The 545-nt window shown below is 73.4% G+C and overlaps 1 protein-coding gene across 7 annotated transcripts in view; it reads right to left on the bottom strand.

The window, feature by feature from the left end:
* Window positions 1–251, bottom strand: part of HNRNPM (heterogeneous nuclear ribonucleoprotein M) — a 26,270-nt gene extending 26,019 nt beyond the window's left edge. For 6 of the 7 annotated variants that reach the window (XM_010562255.1, XM_010562264.1, XM_010562257.1 and 3 more), the window contains exon 1: window positions 78–251. In XM_010562255.1, the coding sequence (XP_010560557.1) occupies window positions 78–217 (140 nt within the window). In that variant the 5' untranslated portion in view covers window positions 218–251. The remainder of the gene's footprint in view (window positions 1–77) is intronic. The other variant, XM_010562263.1, reaches the window with a different exon arrangement.
* Window positions 252–545: the final 294 nt, after the last annotated feature.

The following is a 545-nucleotide window of genomic DNA, read 5'->3' as shown; positions in this document are numbered from 1 at the left end:
CAGGCCCGCGGCGCGGAGAGGCCGCATGCGGCGCGACAGGCCCAGGCGGCAGCGCGGCCCCACAACGACCACCCTACCTCTTGGGGGGCGCATCCCCCGCACTGCTTGCCCCGTTAGGTGGTGGCGGTGCCGCCGCCGTCGCCGCAGCCGCAGCCGGTTCCTCCATTTTGCCGCCGGCGCTTTCCGTGGCCGCCGCTACCGCCGCCGTCGCCGCCATTTTCCCAGCCCTGCGCCTTTGTGTGAGGAGAGCCCGCCCCGCGGGCTGCGCGCGAGGCACGCCGGGGCGGCTGGGCGGGCGCCAACGGCGCCGCGCATGCGCACTGCAGCGCTCCCCTTCCCGCCCAGGCTTGGCGGGGGCCGATCCCGGTCTCTGAGGGGGGGGGAAATCTGTCGTGTCCCTCTCACGCTTCCCGCCCCGCTGCTCCCTCAGAGCCGGTCAGTCCGGCTCTGTCGGGTTCATGCGCGGCGTGGAGCCCCGGTGGGAGAGGTTTAAAGCGTAGGGCGATGCTTCATGTGCACGCTGCAGCTCCCCACCAGCATGGAAG

Source organism: Haliaeetus leucocephalus, unplaced genomic scaffold, assembly GCF_000737465.1.
Source record: "Haliaeetus leucocephalus isolate CR32 unplaced genomic scaffold, Haliaeetus_leucocephalus-4.0 Scaffold157, whole genome shotgun sequence".
Taxonomy (NCBI): Eukaryota; Metazoa; Chordata; class Aves; order Accipitriformes; family Accipitridae; genus Haliaeetus; species Haliaeetus leucocephalus.
This window is presented reverse-complemented; position numbering and strand designations above follow the sequence as displayed.